Below are 21010 nucleotides of genomic sequence, written 5' to 3'. Positions count from 1 at the left end.
GCAAAGAGCAAGTCACATATATGGGGAGCCCCTTCCAGGCAGAGGGAACAGCAGAGGCAAGAGGGACCTTGGGGTATCAGGGGAACAGCAAAAAGGCGAGAGAGGCAGAGGAAGAATAAGAGTGAGTCCCCACTATTTTTTTCTAAGAAAAGTATGGTCAAATTTATCTTCTTTTTTTTTTTTGCAGTACGCGGGCCTCTCACTGTTGTGGCCTCTCCCGTTGCGGAGCACAGGCTCCAGACGCGCAGGCCCAGCGGCCGTGGCTCACGGGCCCAGCCGCTCCGCAGCATGTGGGATCTTCCCCGACCGGGGCACGAACCCGTGTCCCCTGCATCGGCAGGCGGACTCTCAACCACTGCGCCACCAGGGAAGCCCTTATGTTCATTTTAAGATCGATTTTCATAAAATCCAAAAGAAACTCTTCACTGAACTTTTGTTCTGTGCCTCAGTTTTTAATTTGTAAAATAGGGATGATAGTATTTCATAGGGTTGTTGTGAGGACTAAATGACTTACTAAATATAAAGAATAATTAAGACAGTGTCTAGCACAGAGTAAACCAGGGAGGGCTACTTATTATTACTATCATCATAATCATCATCTCTTTATTCACAACAATATCAATAATTCAATTTTTAGGCCAATAGCATAATTTGGCACCAATCATTAATTATCTGGAGAGCTTCCTTACACGTGTTAGGACATTAGGTAGAGTCATGGTATGTGGTGACTGAAGCACAGAGGTTTATGTCATCAGATGTCTTATAGAGAGCTTAAAATAACATAAACAAATTGGGCCTTAAAATGTAATATCTTAATCTAGACATAAAATGAGTATGATATCATATCCATATACTCACTTGAGTTTTTCTTTATTTTTTTCAGTTAATCTTACTCAGTTCCCACTCCTCAAGACAACACAGAATTCTTGGATGTTTGTAACATCTTTCACATTCATTTCCAGCATGTGGTCTGAATTGATTCCTTGTTTCTCAATTACAACCATCACAGAATCAAGATTAATAACCTGCTTGGTGAGTTTCGTCCACTTTGGAATCTGGAGCCTTTGTACTCACTGTGGCCCATCGGGCTCTCCGTGGTTCTTTCTGAGTGCTCCAACAGTGAGGGGCAAAGACAGTCTCAGTGACTGGGAACATGCCTGCTTCCATTATCTCTTTTCCTCTCCCAGGCATTTAGCCATGGTTGAAGAGAGTCTGAAAGTGGATTGAAAGGTCACTAATATAACCCCTGTGCTTAGAATAATGCCTGGCACAATGGAGGTACTCAATAAATATTGTCTGGTGGATGATGTTGTGCTCTCCTAAACAGGCTGTCACTGAAGCGTGACTGACAGGAAGAGCGCCTGTCCATTGTACTCTCCTTTGGGGCTGGGCTCCCACCTCCATCACTCACGTGGAACATCTGCCTTCATTATCAGCCCCTTCACCTCTGGGCACATGGTACCTGGGACCGTCTTTGCTTTAGACATGTGTTTTTTGTGGCCATTGCACTTGATTTCATTAGTTACAACAAATTGAACAGAGCTTACGGTAAAAAAGAAAATGCATCCTAGAAGGATTTTTATTCCTGGACACACTGGTCAGTCCCTAAACATTCCTCTAGAAAATACTTAGCAGGGACCCTTTGTGTACTGGACACAGACTTAGGTAACATAACACTGTAGACCTCCACAATATGATTAGTATAAATAAACATTGGTATTAGTAAAAAGTAAAAGACTGCATGAAAGTCAAAAGTGCCATAAGAATAAGGTTCCATGTACCATATAATATTAAATGGGATGACTAATTTTCAGTGAGAACAGAAGGCTTCAGAGCAGAGGTTGTATTCTCTCTATCACAGAAAGAATGAAGAACATTTCAATAGGCAGAGTAGTTATGTGTTATTAATAAATACTATAATTATAAAATAGCAATACTACACCATCTGTCATGAATGTTTCATTATTGATCCAGCATCCAATTATGCCTCTGATTTTTGTTTTTTGTCTCTGATTCCTCATCTTCCAAAGACGTGACCCTGAGCCATTTTAATCAAGAAACATTTATAGGTAAAAAATAAGTTGGCTTATAAGGGTAAATGCTGTGACAGTGTTATAAGATTTGGTGGAGGTATTTATTTCTTCTTTTCTTTACCAAACACATGAGCCACCTATCCCAGATAACAAACCTTTTTTCCTTTTTAAAAAATTTTATTGAATTATAGTTCATTTACAGCAGATAACAGGTTTTTAATGTTCATTCTCAGTTAATTGTATTTATTTTATTGCAAAAATGAGTTGCCATTTTCCTCTGAGAATGTTTTTTAATATATTTCTCCCAACTAATGAAGAGGAGTGGAGAATATGGCAGATGTTTCATGTATTGAAAAAGGTTTAAGGAGAGGAAGAGATTGAGGAACTTTTCCAAATTCCCTTCCCATAATTTTACTTATTTACTCAGCTAATATTCATAGAGTGCCTGCTATGTCTCAGCATAGATGACAGGAAGGGTATTCTTGGTAGAGTTAAGTGTTACTACTATGTATTCTAACTATTCAATAGAAACGCTGTACTTTTTTCATTATGATGTGTGATACAAATCTAGATAAATGCTTTAATTTTTGTTGTTCATTTTCCCTATAGCGTTGATGAGTCCCATCAGTAAAGGAGCATTAATGGTAAGAACCAAGTAGCATGATTAGGGGGACATGCATTCGACTAGTATTTATTGAGCAACTCCCACGGGCCTGGTACTGTACATAATAGTTGATGTTTTGGGTAATTTAGTTTTCTGAAAATGACAATCAGTCAAAGACAGAAAAGAGTGTGGCAGTTTTAAAGTTAAGCACAAAATGTATTTTTGTTCCTACAGGGAGAAGGAGGGTGTAGGCAGGCGTAGGACTAAACAAGTTGGGGACCAAATTCCTGACTGGAAGGAATTCAAAATGTCCACCTGAGAAATGTCCATTTAAACAACAAGGACCTGCTGCCTACTGGAGGATGCAAAAGGTGACTTATCCCTAAGGTTCCTCCGCCTGTCCTGCCGCAAGCCGCACGGGGCGGATAACACGTCCAGCAAGGCTCGGGACAGTTTACGGGCCGAGGCGAAGCTGACAGCGGGCGCTGGCCGCGCGAGAGCCAGTGGCCGGCCCCACCTGCCGCTGGCGCCCGTCCCCGCCCCCCGGGCGCGCGGGCCAATGGGCTGGGCCCCAAGGGGCGGGCCGCGGCCGGGCGGGAGGTGCGAGGCCGGGGGCGGGGCGGCCGGGGCTGCCGTGGTCGTGGCTGTAGTTGCAGGGGCGGCGGCGGCGGCTTGGCCGGGCGTCCGCGGGCCGTGGGGGATGGGAGCGGCGAGCTCCAGCCCTCGGCGGCGGCGGCGGCGGCGGCGGCGGAGGCGGCGGCCGTGAGTGTCGGGCGGGCGTCCGCGTCCGGGACGCGGGATGGAGCGCCGTGGTGAGTGGAGGGTGGCGGCGCTCGCTGCAGCCGCGGCTGGGGGCTGGGGTCACCCGCGCGGCCACCCACGAGTTGCCGTCCAGGGTCCGGGCGGCCCAGGCGGCGGCAGGGAGTGGAGGCAACTTAGGGCTGCGCTGGTGGCTGGCGGCGGCGGGTCGGGTCGGTGTCCCCGGGGCTCCTGGTCCTCCGGGAGGGGTCCGACCGGACGAGGGGCGCGGCGGGCGCGACAGGAGCGGAGGAGCGGGGAGGGCAAGAGCGGGTGTTGCAAGGACCGTCGGACCCCGTTGTCCCCAGTTAGGCGACGCCGGCCCGGCCGCTGGGGAGAGGCTCGCGGGGCGGACTTTACTCCCTTTCCAAGTCCCCCCTGAGCGTCTGTAGCCCCTCTCCCTTTTCTAACCACAGGCCCTCGTCTACCTTTAAGCGGAGTTCAGGAGGGGGCTCCTTTACTCCTTCCCGCCCACTTTTGATTTCCTTAACCGGGTCTTCACATTTGTTTTCTTTACTTGGGATCTTTTTGGAAGTTTGGTGCCATTTTCTGAAATTTTAGTCTGACAAATGCAAAGGCTGAGATAAAATAACAAACACCTCGTGTTCCCTGTCTACCTTTTATCACACTTCGTCTCACCTAGTCCCGGCTGTTTATTTATTTATTTATTTTTGTTGGGGGGTCGGGAATGAAAAGTAGAAAAACACTCCCCTTTCTACCCAAGTGCCCTACCCTGGTGCATCTCTGTCTTCACACTCCTCCCTCCCTCTCCCACCACCCCGACCCTCTCTCTCACACCCCTGTAGCCGTCCTACACACACACAACACACACACACACGCACGCACGCACGCACGCGCGCGCTAACCCAGCCTGGTCCTAGGGCAAGCCCTGTGCTTTGCGAAATAGAAGTTGACAGGCGGGGGATTGCAGCTGTTAAGAGGAGAGGGGAGCGTATCCCTGTGAGTTTGTTTCCCAGGCTGTCCCAGGACTCCTGTTCCAAACCTCAGCTCCAAACCTCAGCTCGAGGGAAGGCCTTCCTTTGGCCAGAACAAAGTAGCCAGGGACTCTCCTTGTCTTTTGAGCCCCTCTGACATTTCCAGGGTCTATCTCGCTTTTTCTTCACCACTCCTCTTTAGAAACGAGGGGGAGGTTTGTTTACCAACTACTCCCACTGGTAGTATTTTGGTTTTTTTGTTTTGTTTGATCTTCAACATCGTCTATCTATCTCTAAGGGTGGATCTTTTAGGAGCTGTTAGGAGGTGAAAGTTCCAAGACGACGGTGGAGCCAAAATAACCAAAGAACTTTTTGTTGCACATTTACCTTTTCCTTTTCTCTTCTTTTTTGACAATTAGTTTCGCCCCTTTGTTCGGTTTGAGGGAGGGGAGTTTCCTGTTCAAGAAAAAGAATTCATAATTAAATATGAAAGTGAATATTTAGAATGAGTCAAGAAATTACAAATCAAATTATGAGTCTTGGAGACTTAAATCCCTTTCTTCAGAGATTTCTATAGGCAGTTGCCAAGAATGCATAGTTAGAAATGCTTCCTGATTGTAGGAACTGTGCAAGTGAGGACCCGGACACTTAAGCTTTATTAGCTTTATGGTACAAATAGCTTTAGTCTCCTGATTCTGAGAAAAGTTTTAGAGTGAATTTGAAGGGAAGTAAGATAGACCTGGGTTGAAAATGTTTCAGTCCCCAGATTGGCAGGAGATAAAACTTCGGCTGAGATGAAGAAAGTACTGTTCAGCAAATCTATGGTGGCTGGTCATTCCTGCTCTGCCCACCTCCCTAAAATAGAACATCCACCTAAATTATCAGCACCTTCACTTCCCAGCTGTAAAAGCCCTTGATCTAGGAATGTGTGCTTCTACAACCACTGCTGTTGGTCCCAGTGGTTAGTACTGCACTGAACAAAGCTCATGCCCAGAAGGTACCCTGGAAAGATTTTCATTCCTGTACCATTGGTGATACATTCAGCATTCGCTCAGAAAATTTAGTGCGATCCCACTCTGTGTTAGACAAGGTCCTGTGGAACCTTTCAGTCTATTGGGTAGAAGTAGACAATTCCAAATAAATAGGGCCCAAGGCATAGTATCTTGGGTTACCCGAGAAAAGTATGTTGAATGTCCTATGGGAAAGTTAAAGGGATGATTTATTTTCAGTGGAGGGAATGGAAAGGCTTCTTGGAAGAAGTGATGTTTTGTGTGAGATTGAAGTTAATTAAGAGAATGATTTTAATAAGCACAGAAGGCAGAAGGATCCTTCGGGGCAGAATTGCTGGTTATCTCTAATACATACAAGGATGTTACTGATCAGCTTCCATGATTCTGCTTTGAAGGCTGTTTTGTTTGTTTTTAATTTCCCACCTCATCTCCAGTATGATGATGAGCCACAATACAGAAAGACACATTCATGTGTAAAGAAACAAGGAGGTTTAAAAGGAAGGTTAGGAACTCGTTTCAATATGGTGAGGATTTTTGTGGAGGGTTTGTATTTTCTTCCTTGCCTTTATCATTACTCTGATAAGCAAAAGAGCCATTTGATGATATTGCCTCCCTAGGATAAGGTTTTTTTTTCTTTTTCTTAAAAAATGTTCCAGTATTTGTCACTGAGAAAGTTTTCAAATACCATAGTCTTCCTTTCTAAGGAAGAAGATGGAAAATATTTTGAAAAATATTGAGAGAGGAAGTTGAATTTCAGGGATTATTCAAATAGAACCTTCTACAATTTTACTTTTAATTTACTTATCTAATATTCATTGAGCACTAAAAAATGATAACAGCTTTTTATACACTATGAGTGAGTTTTGACAATTGTATACACTCATGTAATGCCCGTAATCAAGATACAGAACATTTCCATTACTCCAAAAAGTAATGCTCATTTGGAACTCCCCCCACCTCCCATACTACAACCCTGTCATCAGGCAATCATTCGTGCTTTTTGTTACTAAAGATTAAGTTCATCTTTTCTAGAATTTCATGTAAAAGGAATCATACAGCATATATTCTTTTGTGCCTGCCTTTCATTTGGCATAATGTTTTTGAGATTCACCCATGGGTTTTTGCTACGTCATAGATATTTATTGTTAAGCAGCATTTCATTGTAAGGCTGTATCACAATTTGTTTAACCATTTATCTGTTGATGGACATTTGGGTTTCCAGTTTTTGACTCTAATGCTACGTACATTTGTGTACAAGTTTTTGGATGAATGTATTTTTCATTTTGGGATGTTATATAAAAGAGTAGAATTCCTGGGTTGTATGGTAAATGTATGTTCAACTGTATAAGGAACTGCCAGGCTATTTTCCAAAGTGGTGTGTACCATGTATAGCAGCAGTGTGTGGGAGTTTTAGTTGCTCTAAATCCTTCCTACACCAAAGTTGGTATTTCAGTCTAGCTAAAATTGAGAATTCCAGTAGATATTTAGTGGTATCTCATTGTGGCTTAAATTTGTGTTTCCCTGATACTAATGATGTTGAGCACTATTTCATGTGCTTATTGCCCAGTTGTGTGTCTTCTTTTTTGAAGTGTCTGTTGATCTTTTACTTATTAATTTATCGTGTTGTTCACTCTATTATTGAGTTGTAGGAGTTCTTGATGTAATTTGAATACAAGTCCTTTGTCAGATATTTTCTGCCAGTTTGTGGGCTTAACAGTTGTCTTTCAAAAAGCAGAAGCTTTAAATTTTGATGAAGTCCAGTTTACCAGTTTTTTTTTTTTTTTAATGGTTCTTGATTTTTGTGTCTGAGAAATTGTTCCCTGGATTTTCTCCCAAGTTTTCTTTTAGAATGGGGATCCTCAAACATATTCTTAAAGGACCAGATCATAAATATTTTAGGCTTACAGGCTACAGCACCTCAACCACTCAACTCTGCTGTTGTAGGGCAAAAACAGTTATTGACAGTACATAAACAGTTGGGCGTGGCTGTGTCCCCCCATAACTTTTATTTATAAAAACAAGCAGCTGCCTCCTCCAACTCCAGTATTTAAAAGACTGATAGTTTTAGGTTATATGTTTAGGTGTATGACACATGTTGAATTAATTTTAGGGTATGCTCTGAAGTAAGGATCAAGGATCATTTTTTTTCTCATATGGTTATCAAGTTATTTCAGCACCATTTATTGAAAAAACCATCTTTCCCCCTATTGAATTACTTTAGCAGCTTTTGAAAATCAACTGATTGTATTTATGGGTCTGTTTCTAGACTCTATTCTATTCTGTTGATCTATGTCTATCTCTATACCAATATCACACTGTCTTGACAACTGTAGCTCTATAGTAAATCTTAAAATCAGGCATTGTGAATCTTCCAGGTTTGTTCTTCTTTTCAAAAATTTTTTGGCTGTTCAGATTTTTTACATATTTATATACATTTTAGACTCAGCCTATCAGTTTCTATAAAAAAGCCAGGAGGGATTTTTGTTTGGGATTGCTCGAACCTATAGGTCAATTTAAGAGAAATTAAAGCCTTAACAGTATTGAGTCTTCCAATCCATGAACATGGCATACTTATTGATTTATCCAGTTCTTTAACTTCTTGCCACTAGTGTTTTATAGTTTTAAATTTAGGATCTTGCACATGTTTTGACTAATTTATTCCTAAAAATATCTTGTTTTTTGATGTTATTATAACTGTTATTAGTTTCTAAAATGTCACTGTCCAATTGTTTGTTGCTAGTATATAGAAGTAAAATTGATTATGGTATATTGACCTTGTAATCTGTGGCCTTGCTGTATTCATTTATTGGTTGTAGTACCTTATTTATAGGTTCCTTAGGGTTTTTGAGGTGCACAAACATGTCTACTTGTAATAAAGTGTTTCACTTCCTCCTTTTCAATCTGAGTGTATTTTATTTCTTGTTCTATTGTACTGGCTAAGACCTTCAGTAACAATATTGATCCTGATCTTAAGGGGAAAACATAGTCTTTCATTATTGACTATGATGTTAGCTGTAGATTTTTGTAGCTGTCTCTTATCAGGTTGAAGAAATTCTTTTCTATTCCTACTTTGGTGACTGCTTTAATCATGAAAGGTTGAAGAATTTTGTCAGATGCTTTTTCTGCATCTGTTAAGATGATCACCTGGTTTTTCTCTATTGACTATTAAACTAAGCTTGATTCTCGGGACAAACGTTCTTGGTTCTAATGTATTCTTTTTTATATATTGTTGGGTTTGACCTGCTAATACTGTGTTAGGAAATTTGATCTGTAGTTTTCTTGTAATATCTTTGTCAGCTTTCGGTATCAGAGTAGTGTTGACCTAATAAAATGAGTTAGGAAGTTTTCCTGCCTACTCTATTTTCTGAGAGTTTTTGTAGGACTATTTTATGTGGTTCAATAGATTTCATTAGTGAGGCCATCTGGGTCTGCAGTTTTCTTTGTGAGATATTTTAAGTTATGAATCCAATTTCTTTAATACATATAAGGGTATCCAGATTTTCTATTTCTTGTGTTAGATTTGGTTATTTGTGTCTTTCGAGACATTTTTCCATTTTATTTGTGTTGTTGAATTTTTTGGCAAAGTTGTTTATAACATTCTCTTGTTTCTCTTTTAATATCTGTAGGGTCTGTACTGATGTTCCTTATTTCATTCATGATATTAGTAATTTGTGTTTTCTCTCTTTACTTTTTGATCAGTTCAACAAGCTATTTATCTATTTAATTGATATTTAAAAAAAAACAACTTTTAGTTGAATTGATTTTTTTCTGTTTTCTGTCTTCTATATCATTGATTTCTACTCTTACCATTATTTCCTTCCTTTTACTTACTTCCTGTTCAATTTGCTCTTTGCTTTCTAGCCTCTTAAAGTGGAAGCTTAAATCATTGATTTTAGGCCCCCCTTTGTTTCTTTCTTTTTTTTTTTTCTGCACGTGGGCTTTCTCTAGTTGCAGCGAGCGGGGGCTACTCTTTGTTGCGGTGTGAGGACTTCTCATTGCGGTGGCTCCTCTTGTTGCAGAGCACAGGCTCTAGGCATGCAGGCTCAGTAGTTGTGGCTCAGGGGCTTAGTTGCTCCACGGCATGTGGGATCTTCCTGGACCAGGGCTCGAACCTGTGTCCCCTACATTGGCAGGTGGAGTCTTAACCACTGTGCCACCAGGGAAGTCTCCCTCCTTTCTTTTTAATAAAGCATCTAAAGCTGAATATTTCTCTAACCACTGCTTTTACTGTGTAACTTACACATTTTGAAATATCATGTTTTCATTTTTATTCAGTTCAAAATATTTTCAAATTTGCCTTGTGAAAACTTAACCCATGGATGAGTTAAAAATATATTTTATAATTTCCAAATATTTGGGGATTTCCCAATTATCCTACTGTTATTTATTCCAAATTTAACTTTGTTTGGGTCAGAGAGCATACACTATGATTTCAATTCTCTTAAACTTATTGGGACTTATTGTATGGTCCTACATATGGTCTATCTTAGTGAATATTTTATGTGTATTTGAAAAGACTGTGTATTCTGTTGTTGGGTAGAATTTTCTATAAATGTATATCAGGTCAAATTGGTTGATAGTATTATTTAAAATTTCTATATCCTTACAAATTTTCTCTTATTCTTTTTTTTTTCTTGTCACACATTTTTCTTTGATCCACTTAAAAAAATTAATTTAATTTTTAAAACAGCATGTTCTTATTAGTTACCTATTTTATACATATTAGTTATATATGTCAATCCCAATTTCCCAATTCATCCCTCGCCAGCTCCCCCACCCCTGCTTTCCCCCTTGGTGTCCATATGTTTGTTCTCTTATTTGTTCTCTTATATGTTCTATCAGTTAATGAAAGAGGATTGTTGAAATCTTAACTATCATTGAGATTTGTCTGTTTTTCCTCACATTTCTGTCAGGTTTTTCCTTGTATATTCTGAAGCCCTATTTTTAGGTGCATACACTTTTAAGATCATGTCTTTATGATGAATTGACTCTTTTATCATTATGAAATGTTACTCTTTATCCTTAGTAAAATGGGTTGTCTCATATAATAGAGCTACTTCTGCTTTCTTATGATTAGTATTTGCGTGGCATGTCTTTTTCTGTGGTTTTACTTTCAACCTATCTGTGTCTTTATATTTCAAGTCTGTTTCTTACAGGCAGTTACGTAGTTGAGTCTTAAGTTTTTATACAATTTGACAATCTCTGCCTTTTTATAGGGGTGTTTAGAGTATTTATATCTAATATAATTATTGATATGATTGGGTTTAAGCCTATAATCTTGTTGTTTGTCTTTAATTTTTCTCATCTGTTCTTCATTTCTTTTTTTTTTCTTGTCCTGCCTTTTTTTTGGATTAATTTTAAAAATTCCATTTATGGCTTCCCTGGTGGCACAGTGGTTGGGAGTCTGCCTGACGATGCAGGGGACACGGGTTCGTGCCCCGGTCCGGGAGGATCCCACATGCCGCGGAGCGGCTGGGCCCGTGAGCCATGGCCGCTGAGCCTGCGTGTCCGGAGCCTGTGCTCCGCAACGGGAGAGGCCACAACAGTGAGAGGCCCGTGTACCGCAAAAAAAAAAAAAAAAAAAAAAAATTCCATTTATGTCCACTGTTGGCTTATTAACTGTACCTCTGAAGATTTTAATATACGTTTTTAACTTATTATAATATACCTTCAAATAATATTATGCTATTTCACATATAATGTAAGAACCTTACTTTGATTTCCCTCCTCCCTTAATTTTTGCTATTGTGATACTTTTTGCTATCCAGCGTATGCTGTAAATGCCACACACATTGTTATTACTTTTGTTTTAAATATCAGGGTTTTTTTTAAAAGAAATTTACAAAATGAGGCTTGTTTTGAAGATTTGTTGGGGTGAGTCTAGAATACTATTTTAGTAGGGCTGGGTTAGATGTACTACGAACAATGTCCTTCTGGGATCTCTCCTTGAGTATTCAACAGGTCTCTCTACTCTGGCTGATGAACACTCAGAGGTCTCCCAGACCTGCGAGAGCCCTGGGAATTGTTCAGCTACAGGTCCCTGGAAATTCTTTGTCTATCCTTGTGGGGATTCACCCTATACATATATAGCTTTGTATTCAGCAAGAAAATTAAAGAGTTGCCTATGCAAATTTCTGGAGCTCTTCTGCCTACCTTCTTCCTATCTGGTACTCTGTCCTATAGATTCCAGCTGTCGCAGTCTCCCTGAACTATGATCCCTTTCTCCTCAACCTAGCAAGAGTACCACACTCTGTCTGGCTTCCTCCTTACATGCCATGGTCTAGAGCGTGTCTCCCAGCAGAAAGTTGGGGTGACTGTAGGGATCACCTCATTTGTTTGTGATCCCATCTCTCCAGGATCACAGTCCTGTGCTGTTTGTAGTCTAATGTCTGAAAACTGTATAGTGGAAGGGCAAGTCTGATCTCATTTATTCCTGCACTTGATGTATTTAAAATTTTAAGACTTTTTTTTTAAATCTGGAGATTTTCTTTTCATCGTTTTCCTTGCAATTTATTTGTTTAAGAAACTGTTGTTTGCTCTATAAAATGACCCACAGTCTAGATTTTACTGAGTGCATCCTGTGATGTAATTTAATATATTCCTTTGTGTTCAATATTGCTTATAAAGTGGTAATTGGGTCTAGAGCAAAGTTCCTCGACCTTGACACTATTGGCCATTTGGGTATGGGTAATTCTTTCTTAGGGGTAGAGGTGGGAGGGCTGAGGCATGCTCTCTTGTGCAGGTAGGATGTTTGGCAGCATCCCTGGCTCTATTCACTAGATGTCAGTACAGCTCCTTCCCAGTTGTGACAATCAAAGATGTCTCCAGACATTGCAAAATGTTTTTAGAACCATATTCTGTTATGAAAAGTAGGCTACCTAAACTACAGAATCAACTTCAGGAATATGAAGATCCTTACCCAGCAAAAATAGCAATACTACCTATGTTAACACTGAAGAGAACACATGAAAAATATTTTAACAATATGCAAGTTGAGGCTTCATAGAATGACTGAAGAGCAATATCACAGAGGATGTGATTTCTGTTTTAGAAGGGAAAAATACTAGAGACAATAATAACGTAAAATGGTAAAAACACAATTTTAAGATGTTGGACTTCTACAATAGATATACAGATGGTTTTACTTTTTTTTTTAACCCTTTATAATTTAACTATAAACCAAGAATTTTGGAGTTGCAGAAAGGTATCGTTTCAATAGTGTACTTTTCATACTTGAAACTTACTTGTGTGACATAAAATTTCTTTAAACAAAATGCAAGTTAGGGGGAATAAAACAACCCGTTTAATTTAAAAGTGAACCACCATTTTTGCTAATGTTTCCAAATATTGTATTCCTCCTTACTAAGGAAAAAGAGTAGAAAAGGTGACAGAAAATTAATCTATTTTTTTTAAAGCTATAAGAGGAGGATGGGATTGAGAGACTTCTCAAAATTTCCCTCAGATAACCGTACTTATAATTTAATGGTCTAATATTCGTTGACGATTCACTCTGTGCTGGTTCTATGCAGAATAGTTGGTTGTTTTTAGATGGTTTAGAGGTAGATCTGGTGGGAAGGGTCTTGAGATTAACCCAGAGCAGATCCAAGGGGCAGACTTTCCTCCCTTGAGTTCCCTCAGGGTTACCCTGCCTCTACCTTCCATGGCCTTCAGAATCCTTTCCTCTCTCCCCCATTGGTGTCCTTCAGTTTAGTCATCAGTGGTGTCCATGGTGAGTGTCCATGGTGCATCATTCTTCTCCATTAGGATTTGAAGGAACATTTGGTTGTTCGGTGTCCCCAGCATTTTTAGTGCTTTTGATCTTGGCACAGTTATGTTTAAAGTTTTTAAAAATTAAGCAAAGATAAAAGAAATTATGATAAATAGAAATTAAGATAGCTCTACTATCTGCAAAATGATAGTAGAGCCCAGGTAATCAAGGAGCCTGAGGTTCTCATATTTATCCTTTCCAAGTAACAACCTAGGGCCCTAATTGGGTTTATTTGTCCAGAATTGTTTGGGTGTGAGAGGTGTCCGTCTCCCCTTTTCCTGTCCATGGGTAGTTTCCCCGTTTCTTTCTCTCTCTCTCTCTGTCATTTCTGTTTCTTTTCCTTATTCTGTCTGCATCTTATTTTCTCTTTCTCTGCCTCCATTTGTCTCTGCATCTTTCTTGGTCTTCTTTCTCTCTTCTCCACAATTGTTTCTCACCTTCTCACATCTCTTTCACGGCTTTTTCCTCTCCTTCCGTCCCATGTGCTCCTTTCTGTCTCTGTCACACCACCACTTCTACCTCACATACCCTTTCTCCCCATGAGGATCTTGTGCGAGACACTGTTCAACTTTAATAAGAAAAACAATCCTCTTTATTAAGGAAATGGTGATAATGGAATAAGAGTACAAAATAATTAATATACAGGTATTTAAAAATAGATATAAAGGGGTGTTTGAGATTGAGTGACTGCCTTATATTTCTTCCCCAAATCTTCCTTATGATTTAATGAGGGTTGGGATGCTCCAGCCCTCTTTTGCCCTGGGACCCCTGACCTCTCAGTTTGTTTCAGTTCAGGGCATCATCATTTTCCATGGTGAGAGTCCATGGTGCACTGTTCTTTTTAAGTGTGGTTAGAAGGAGAGTTTGGTTTTGAGGTTTCCTTAGTGCCTGTGGCATGTCCTTGGTACTGTTGTGTTTGGGGTTTGAAGGGGTAAATTTGTGTAAGTTGAGTCAGACAATTCCAGTGTGGAGCTAAAATATCCAAGACGCTGAGCATTTTCATATTTATCTTTTCCAAGTAGCACCTGAAGGGCCAAATTTGCTCTGTTTCCCCAACATTGTTTTTAGTATAAGGGTTCAAAGATGTGAGAGATGTTCCTCTTCTCTTTGCCAATGAATGTTTTCTCCCTGTCTCACTACTTCACTTGTTGGCTCTCTCATGCTCACTTCCTTTTTGTCCCTGTAAGTAGGTAGTCTCTCCTTTCTCTTTTATTTCTCAATATTTTCTCTTTCTGCCTCCACCTGTCTCTGCCTTCCTTGGTTTTGCCCCCTCTCTCTCCCTATATCTGCAGCCCCGCTTTTGTCCTACTTCTCCTCACACTCTCCCGTGTCTTTTTCTGCTTTCTCCCACATGCGATAATATTTTTCTCTGCCTCCACCACTACCGCCAGCCACCCTGCCCATGTGCCCTCTGTTTCTCCATCAGTTCTTTCTGAATGTTCCAGAACTGAAATAACGAATGACGAGGCTTGTTCTCGTGAGTAGAATGATGTATGTAGAAGCTTTCAGCCCCTGCTGCTTTCTTTAATTATTCCATCTTTCTCAGACATTTTTCTCACTCTGAGCGAGTTTGAGAGTGCAGTTGAAGTAATATAGGTCTAAGTGGAAAATATGACCCTGTACAGAGGGCAGAGTAGTTGGCTGGTTTTGAGGAAGTTTATTCTTCCGGAAAGAAGCCTGGCCTGTGTTACACTTTACCTGTGTGGGGTCTTGTTTTTGTTTTCTTGAGTTGGAGAGAGAGGAACGAGATGGCCAAAAGAAGTACCTCATAAAAAATGTAGATTGCTCATCCAAGAAAATTCCGATTTGCCAGATGAAGTCATCAGGTGACCTGTTCCTAAGGTTCCTCCGCCTGTCCTGCCGCAAGCCTCACGGGGCGGCTAACACGTCCTGCTAGGCTCGGGACAGTTTGCGGGCCGAGGCGAAGCTGACAGCCTGCGCCGGGCGCGCGAGAGCCAGTGGCCGGCCCCACCTGCCGCAGGCGCCCGTCCCCGCCCCCCGGGCGCGCGGGCCAATGGGCTGGGCCCCAGGGGGCGGGCCGCGGCCGGGCGGGAGGTGCGAGGACGGGGGCGGAGCGGCCGGGGCTGGCGTGGTCGTGGCTGTAGCTGCAGGGGCGGCGGCGGCGGCGGCTTGGCCGGGCGTCCGCGGGCCGTGGGGGATGGGAGCGGCGAGCTCCAGCCCTCGGCGGCGGCGGCGGCGGCCGTGAATGTCGGGCGGGCGTCCGCGTCCGTAACGCGGGATGGAGCGCCGCGGTGAGTGGAGGGTGGCGGCGCTCGCTGCGGCGGCGGCGGCAGGGGCCTGGGGTCACCCGCGAGTTGCCGTCCGGGGTCCGGGCGGCCCAGGCGGCGGCCCGGAGTGGAGGCGACTGCGGGCTGCGCTGGGAGCCGGCGGCGGCGGGCCGGGCCGGTGTCCCCGGGACTCCTGGTCCTCCGGGAGGGGTCCGACCGGACTTTGGACGCGGCGGGCGCGGCAGGAGCGGAGGAGCGGGGTGGGCGCGAGCTGTGGCCCTGAGCAGATGATGAAGATAATAAAAGCAAACACATAGCACGTCCCACGTTCGGCATACACATTCTAAGAGCGCTTCATGTTTTAACTTCACGGGAGTTCCACGATTATTTAACTAATTTTTCACACGGGGGAAACCTGTCGGAACACACAGTCTAGTAATTGGCATAGTGTGATTTTAAGTCGGACAGTTTTGCTCCAGAATCTCTGCTCCCTACCGCTACAGAGTCTGATCGGATCCTGTCCCACCCCCCCACTCCCGCCCTGACAGCAGCCCCTCAATTCATCTGGGTCTCTGTCCCGAGATATCTTAGGATTTCCGTGGTGCATTGTTCTCGTCCCTGTCTTTTGAGCTGAGGGAGGGGTGTTTCGTTCCGAGGCCTCTTCAGCCTTCAGTGTTTTTTCCCCAAATCCGTTGTGGACGTGTTTGGGGCTTTTTTTTTTTTTTCTTTTTGACGTGGGATCCCAAGTCTGAGACGTTTCAAGCTGGAGCGCTAGTGGTTCACGAGCCTTGTTTCTCCATATTCATCTTTTTTGACTCTCTTCCTCAATAAGGAATTGGCCTCATACCTCTTCTGAGAGGAGGACTGTTAGTTGCTAAAGGCGGGAGCTGAGCGCCCCTTCCCCTTTCTCCAGGTGTCTCCGAGATGGTATCTCTTGTCCATCGCTATCAGTGCCTGCAGCCCTTTTTGGTTGCTCCATGTTCCCATTCTGTATTTAAATTCTGGGATGGGGAACGTGGTCTTTGGCATTGGGTAGTTTTGGAGAGCCCTGCCTGTCAGGAATGCTGGACATTCTGGAGGCGTGGGAGGTTGGGCAGCTTCATCTTCTTTAAACGTGCTGAATTCTAACTGCCCAGGAATGAAGTGTGTGTGCGTTGCACGCCTTTCTTTAGAAATTAGTTATTTGCATATTATTGATAAAACTTTTTAACATGCCCCATTCTGTTTTTGTGAAAAGTGCATTTAAAAAACGTAATCAAAGACCTCCAGAATGAGTTTTTCTGAGTTTTAAAAAACATCTCTAGGTATCAATAGATTCTTACCAATCAGAAATTTGTTGAAATAGCAGATTTCAGAAATATATGGCAGTTTTTCCTGAGGTAGACATAGTAAGATAGGGAACTATTAAGTACAGATATTTGGGGTTGTTTTACTCTTCAGTTAGGCAGCCAGGTGCCTAAAATGAAAATACTTCTGTATGGATACATTTGGGGAGGAGGAACATGGGGCAAGAACATTTGATTAACACAGGCTCCTGAAGTCTTGGAAAAGCCACATTCCAGGGTACCGGAAGTTAGTGTTCACATTTCTAATACACATATTACTTAGAATTTAGAACATATAGAGAAAGTAGTTTGGCACAGTGATTTTCTCTTTGCTACAAAGTTCTTTGCGAAGTGGATAAAATGCTTTTTTTATGTTGATGGTTTGGAGTTGGAAGAGATGCAGAGAATTAGGAGAGTTTCACAAATATTTTGCTCAACAGTCTGTTTACACAGTTCAAACTTCACTTGGAAGCCATTTAGTAGGCTTCCATGAAGTCAGTTAAGTTTCTGGAATTGCTTCCCGTCCTATATTTCTTGCTCCCAATTTACAGATATATTGTAGTGAAGTCACATTTTGTTCATTACTTACGTATGTTAACAATCTCCCACAGTAAAGCATGCTAGTGATAATGGCTAACATTGAGTCTTCATGATGAACCAAGCGTTGTGCTAAGTGCTAAGTGCTTTCCATATTATTATCTCATTTAATTAAATTTCCAGTTGCAATCTGTTAGTAACTACATTTTATGTTACCACCAACTAGAGGATGTTCATTTTGGGACATGAGAAAGTAATGTGGATGATCTCGGAAAGTGTATAACCTCCAAACTTTCGCATTATCATAGTTCAATTTTGTGAAAGCTTGAATTAACTTTATGTTAATATTTTTTTCAACTGTAATGTTTCCTTTTTTCAGTTTGAAATATGAAAAGTAGTAAAGTATATGTAATAAAAGTAGTACATTGCTCACCGTAATCCCGACTAGAGGTAGAGTATAACCCCTTTTAGTTCCTTACTTCCCCATCGTTTTTGTTCGTTTACAGACATTCTTACTCTTGACTAAATATATTCAAGCATTTCTGAAACACTTTTTACAACTTTGAGCTACTAATTTGACAGTTATAATTTTTTTTTTACTGAGATAGGTGAATTGTTTTATTCGAAGCTTGTGATATATGCTTTAAAATTTATAACCATCTTTTTACCAGTGACAGTGACCAATTTTCTAATTTACTGAACTAAAAGCCATCAAAATTAATCAGAGTGACTTTATTAAGCTGCAAAAGTAATAAATTAGGCTAATAGTCCTCTCAATTAACGATTTGTAAAAGAGCTGCCCAAACAAGCCACTTGAGTGTTTTGTTTGTTTTTGTTGGAGGGGAGACTTAGGACAATTTGGGGGACACTATTATTATACCTAAGTTCATTTTAGAAGTTATTTACACATTTAAAGATTAATGTTAAGGTTTGAAACTAGATTAAATGTAGAAATTGCATTTCCAGAAATAATTTGAGATTAATAAGAATACTGAATAAAGGAATTTTAAAAGCCATTGAAGAAGTGTCAGGACACCTTATTTAATAATCAGAAGTAGAGAAACAATAATAGAAATCAACCTTTGATTTCAGTTTTATGTACTCTTGCCTTTACTCAACTTCATATGCTTGGTTTTTTGGTAAGATACTATTTTAGAGACAGATTTTTAAAAACCGATTCTATTTTCCGTTCAAAACACTGCAACAATCCAGAGTTAAGCATTTTTATTTCTGTTAAAATTAATTGAAACTTTATAAATTTTTAAAGTTTATAAATTCATTATAAACTACTTATTTATTATTATTCATTATTAGTTCTGCAACTTCATCACTCATTCTGTGGACAGTTTTGAGTTGTTTATCCCTCATATGCCAAGCACTGTGCTATAAGCAGAGAATGCTTGGTTAGCAAACATTGGTCATGATTTCCTTGAGATTATAGTCTGGATAGGGAGACACGAATCACCTATGAGAACTTTGATAAGTGCAGTGATGAAAAGTATAAGATAGTATAAAGTATGTAACAGGAGATTCTGTTCTAGTTTAGTGGTGGTGGTGGTGGTTATGGGAGCAGGGAAGGTCCAGGAAGGTTTCTTTGAGGAAGTGATCTTTGAGCTGAGATCAGAATGAGTAAACAAAGAGGAAGGAGTAGTCCAGGCAAATGGAACTGCATATAGACAGGACCCTGAGTCCAACAGTTGGTGTTTCTCAAGTTGTAGGGACAGAACCCATTATAAGTCTGAGACCAATTTGGTGGGTTGCAATCGGCTTTTTAAAAAATGAAATGGGATAGGAAAGAAAACATCTGAGTACATCACCTGGCTCCTTAGCCAGAATCTGTTTTATGTTTATGCATTCCTACGCACACACCACACACAAACATAACATACTTAATGTGTATACTGGCTCCACTGTGGGTCATGGTAAACAAATACTGTTGGAAAAATGAGAAAGAGGTGTGTGTGGCAGGAGTGTTGAAAGTGTTGAGTAGGAATTGTGACTCCAGACGATGTTGCAGAAGTAGGTAGGAGCCAGATCTCATGCTGAGCCTTGTAGGGCACGATAGCTTCTCACTTGTCTTTTGGAAGAGTTTTGAGCAGAGAAATGACATGATGAGATTCATGTTTTGAAAATGTACTCACACATTGTACATTTGGAATGAGACAAGAATGGATGTGGAGAGATCATTAGGAAATTAGTAACAGCAGCTAGACTACTCCTTCCTCTTTGTTTACTCATTCTGATCTCAGCTCAAACATTTGAAAAATGTTTTAATGATAATGCTTGAGCTAATTTAATTCCTCCAGTCATTTCCTTTTTGATTTCAAACAAAATTAGGACTTTTAATTCTAGAAAGGTAAAAGGTAAGGATGAAGTAGAAACAAACTAAGATTTTCTTGAGTTCCAACTATGTGCCAGGTTTAGGTGTTTTAACATATGAAGTCTTTTAACTTTGTGTTCCCTTTTAGTCTTCATACAGCCTGTAAGCAAATTGTACAGGTCTTACATTTAGGAAGTATTCAGTAATGATTCAATTCTCAATCTTTCTCAAAATAAAGATTGTGTTTTTATTATACCACCCTGAAATTACCAAAAATATGGCTCCAGTAATCATACATTTATTTGTTCAACCAATCCAGGTGTGTCAGATTAGTGGACATCTTTAGAACTTGTTTTCAGCGGAGAAATGTTCTTGATGAAAGGTGATAATCCAGAATATGTGTGTGTGTGGGGGGGTGTGTGTATGAGTATGCATTATTATTGAGAACATACTGTACTTGAATTTCTTTTATGTGTTGGACACTTCTATACCATTGTCTCTTTTAATGCTTACAATAATCTCATGAAGTAGGTATTGTCAGGATGTTATTTCCATTTTATAAATGAGTTTACCAAAGTGAGGAGATTAACAGCTTGTCAGGTCATGCATAGTAAGTGATGGAGGGGGATTTTGAAAACAGGTCTTTCTTTTTTCAAAGCTCACATTTCACCTTTATTTTTGAAGGTGATGTCATGGAGGGAGAATATTTTCTTCCACTAATTGACATTTCAGAATAACTTTTACAGTTTAAAAAATTCTGTACCTTAGGAGTTAAGAGGAAGTTTATTAAGAGCATGGGTTTTGGTGACAAGGCAGATGTGGGTTTAAGTACCAGTTCATTTGTCAGCTGAGAGCTTAAACAAATTATTTAACCTCCAAACCTCAGGTTCCTAACTTGTGAAATGAAGAGAATAGTAGCTTGCATATCATAGAGTTGTCAAGATTATTGGCACTTAATAAATGGAAGTTGCTTTATCAGTAATACAGGGTTTGTTGTTATTGTTTTAAATAGAATATTGAGGCAGGCTTTGGGCTATTTGTGAAAATCTAGTATAATGTCCCCTGATTAATGTAGTATTTGTGTTTCTCTCTTTTTCTCACCCCCTTAAGGAGTTCCATTTTTTTGACTGTTATATGAAAGGATGATTGCTCACAAACAGAAAAAGACAAAGAAAAAACGTGTCTTGTCAACAGGCCAGCTCTCTACTGATGTTACAACTTCTGAAATGGGGCTCAAGTCCATAAATTCCAACTCCATTTTGGATCCTGATTACATCAAGGAGTTGGTGAATGATATCAGGAAGTTCTCCCATGTGTTACTATATTTGAAAGAAGCTATTCTTTCAGGTTCGTCAACTCTTTTCTCTTAGCATTCTTACTGAATAGTTTGTAAAATTTTAAATGCCAGCCTAGCTACAGATAAATATTTACACAGTAGTAGCAACAGGGTAT

The 21010-nt window shown here is 40.6% G+C and overlaps 1 protein-coding gene across 2 annotated transcripts in view; it reads left to right on the top strand.

Annotated features, from left to right (window-relative positions):
- Positions 1 to 3315: 3315 nt before the first annotated feature.
- The window catches only part of ARHGAP29 (Rho GTPase activating protein 29), a 77973-nt gene continuing 60278 nt past the window's right edge, over positions 3316 to 21010 (top strand). The window contains exons 1-2 of one of the 2 annotated variants that reach the window (XM_082614297.1): positions 3316 to 3449; positions 20669 to 20905. In XM_082614297.1, coding sequence (XP_082470423.1) covers positions 20701 to 20905 — 205 coding nt within the window. In that variant the 5' untranslated portion in view covers positions 3316 to 3449; positions 20669 to 20700. Of the gene's footprint in view, positions 3450 to 15253; positions 15401 to 20668; positions 20906 to 21010 lie in introns of those variants that run through there. The other variant, XM_082614296.1, reaches the window with a different exon arrangement.

Source organism: Mesoplodon mirus (genome assembly GCF_964341445.2).
Source record: "Mesoplodon mirus genome assembly, chromosome: 3".
Lineage (NCBI taxonomy): Eukaryota > Metazoa > Chordata > Mammalia > Artiodactyla > Ziphiidae > Mesoplodon > Mesoplodon mirus.
The sequence above is the reverse complement of the archived record's forward strand: the minus strand, read 5'-3'. Positions and strand labels throughout refer to the sequence as shown.